Source organism: Penaeus vannamei, chromosome 36 (assembly GCF_042767895.1).
Source record: "Penaeus vannamei isolate JL-2024 chromosome 36, ASM4276789v1, whole genome shotgun sequence".
Lineage (NCBI taxonomy): Eukaryota > Metazoa > Arthropoda > Malacostraca > Decapoda > Penaeidae > Penaeus > Penaeus vannamei.
In genome coordinates, this window is record NC_091584.1 from 2,318,123 (window position 1) to 2,320,622 (window position 2,500).

At 52.4% G+C, this 2,500-nt stretch overlaps 1 protein-coding gene across 1 annotated transcript in view; it reads left to right on the forward strand.

The window, feature by feature from the left end:
• The window catches only part of LOC113815168 (uncharacterized), an 11,023-nt gene that overhangs the window by 560 nt on the left and 7,963 nt on the right, over positions 1-2,500 (forward strand). Inside the window, exon 1 of the mRNA XM_027367252.2 lies at positions 1-1,802. This exon is cut by the window's left edge and continues 560 nt beyond it. Within this exon, the coding sequence (XP_027223053.2) occupies positions 1-1,802 (1,802 nt within the window). The remainder of the gene's footprint in view (positions 1,803-2,500) is intronic.

Genomic DNA, 2,500 nt, shown 5'->3' on the forward strand with positions numbered 1-2,500 from the left:
GGCTGCCCCTTCAGCCGAGGCGAGAGACGAGGGGGGCTGTTCAGCCGCAGAGGCGACGACGGTCCGATGCGAATTGCCTTCGCGGAAAGGAATAGTGTGCGAGGACAATGAAGTGCATGCGGAGCGCGAACAGTATGCCAGCATTGACCGAAATACGCGAATAAAGTGCGGGTGCTGCGCCAGTGTATTCGAAGAGCTGCGTCAAGAAAGCAAAAGCGCAAGATTTTCCGATTCGGCGTCACATCCGGCGGAGAGATCGTCCTGCAGGAGCGAGTCCTGCAGAACGGCGTGCGACGAGGAGCCTTGCGGTCGCCCGGGATTGGCAGATCTCGGAGAAGAATCCTGCAACACCTGTTGCGCCTCCGAGCCCGCCGAGATGGAGATCAGCATCAGGTCGTCCATCCCGGAAGGGTGGGTAGTGCTGGAGGGGAGACACGTCGCCATCCCGCCGGTCACTGTCAAGCTGTGGAAGTTGATCGCCACCTTCTGGGACATCCTGCCGCAGTTCGTGTGCGCGCAGGAGTCGTTCGGCGCCAGGGTTCTGGAGAAAAATCACCTGCAGAAGGAAGTGAAGGGCATCAACATCCTCCTCGAGCAGCTCAGTTTGCGTCTGAGCTGGGTGCTGCCAGCGATCAGGAAGCAGCAGGACCCGCTCGTGTACGAGGCGGACTTGAGCCTGGTGGACGAGAGTCTGGACGAGGACCTGGCGCACCTGAAGACCTGGGTCGTGAGAGTGTACGAGGAATGCCTGGTGGGGGAACTGGATATTCCCGAGCTGGCGCTGGCTGAGTCGCTGGGCTCGAGGCAGGAATGCGATTCCCCCCTCAACGTGAGCACTTACTCCGCCGTGTCGCAAGAAACGGATTATTTCGACGTGTCGGATCCGCTCCTAGCCGGAGAGGATAAAAACAACAACTTCGATGGAGTGAATTACAACGACCCGGTCCCCATTGTGCAGGACGATCTGCTTTGTTGGTTGTGGCAGGCCGTGAAGGCGGACATGGACAACGAACTGACCGTACATCTCGTGGCCTCACACTTCACCCTGCAGGAAGTCCACCAGTCTCGGAATATCCTAACGTCATGGGGGTTCTCGTTGCCGTACATGAAGGGCGTGCGGGGGCTGCTGATGGAGATGGTGGGTGCGTTCAGGTCGGTCACTGACGAGAATAACAACTGTGCCGTGAAAAAGCTTCCCAAGTTCGTGTGTTGTGATGTGACCAACAGACCCTCGGTGCGCCCCATGCGTTGGACCTGCATGAAAAGGGACCTGGAAGTGCTTGGCGATATGGCACAGAAATTAACCACGCGCATTTGCTGGCTCCTCCCCGAGGCACAGCGCTATTCCGCGGCCATGGAGGACGCGAAAAAGGGCTCCCTGGCGCCGCAGTTGTCAGCCACCAGCAGCACCTTGGCCAACCTGAAGACCATTCTGGACTGGGAGCTGGGCGCCTCGCACCACCCGACGCCAGACGCCAGCGCGAGACCGAGACCCAGTTCGTGCTCGCAGTTCTCGACGGCCGTCTTCCAGCCCATCGTCCAGGAGTGCAAGGAGGGGAGGATGCTGCGAGGGGACGTGGTCAGCCTGGGGAAACTGCAGTCTTGGGCGGTCCATTCTGAGGGCTTCTTGGCGGAACCATGGGGCGGGTGGCTCTGGGGGGGACCTCAGGTATACCCTGCCATGTCCATCGCGAGAGAGAGTGACCCTGTGCCGCTGTTGCCATCCCAACACGATGCCGCAGATATCCTGCATCAGTGTCACCTTACTCACAGTTTTGCTGTAGAACCCGCACATACACACAGTAGGTTGATGGTGCTGGGATATTAAGGATATTAAAAATATGGGAGTTTTTGTGTGCGTGTGTGTACGTGTGGATATTCCTGTGCTTGTTTATATGGTGGGTGAATGAATGCATCCACGTATTATGAATGCAGATTGAAATATTTAAGATGCATATAAATTTTTATCTTTGAAAAATATCTAGTGATTAAATATTTCACGGCTTGGTATCAGTATTTACAGTACTGATGGATATTGGGTATCATCTGGATCTGAGGAGCTTGGTAGTCTGTTGCAGAAGCTTTTATTTTTAAAAGAAAGTTGAAAGAATAGAAGACCAATTTAAATCGATACACAGAAGATTCTTTGCGTTTGTAAAGAAAACTCAAGTATCTGTATACGTACTGGATTTTAGTGATAGATTTTGAGAGAGAGAGAAAATCCTACTTTGTACACTTGTTGAAGTCTCATTATTACCCATTAACTGCGAAGGTAATTATGATGAAGCGAAAAGTTGTACGAGGTCAAGGTTTGGCTTTAGTAAACAAATGCAGTTTGTTGTGTGACTAGGTTTTTACTCTTATGTTAATACTAAAGAACCAAAAAAAGACTGGTTGATTAAGACCATAAATAGATGAATACATTTTCCTAGCCATTAGGAAAATGTCAGGGGCAAGCACTTGGTTGGCTGTTCATGTTATTCAAATAGTTTACCTTGTA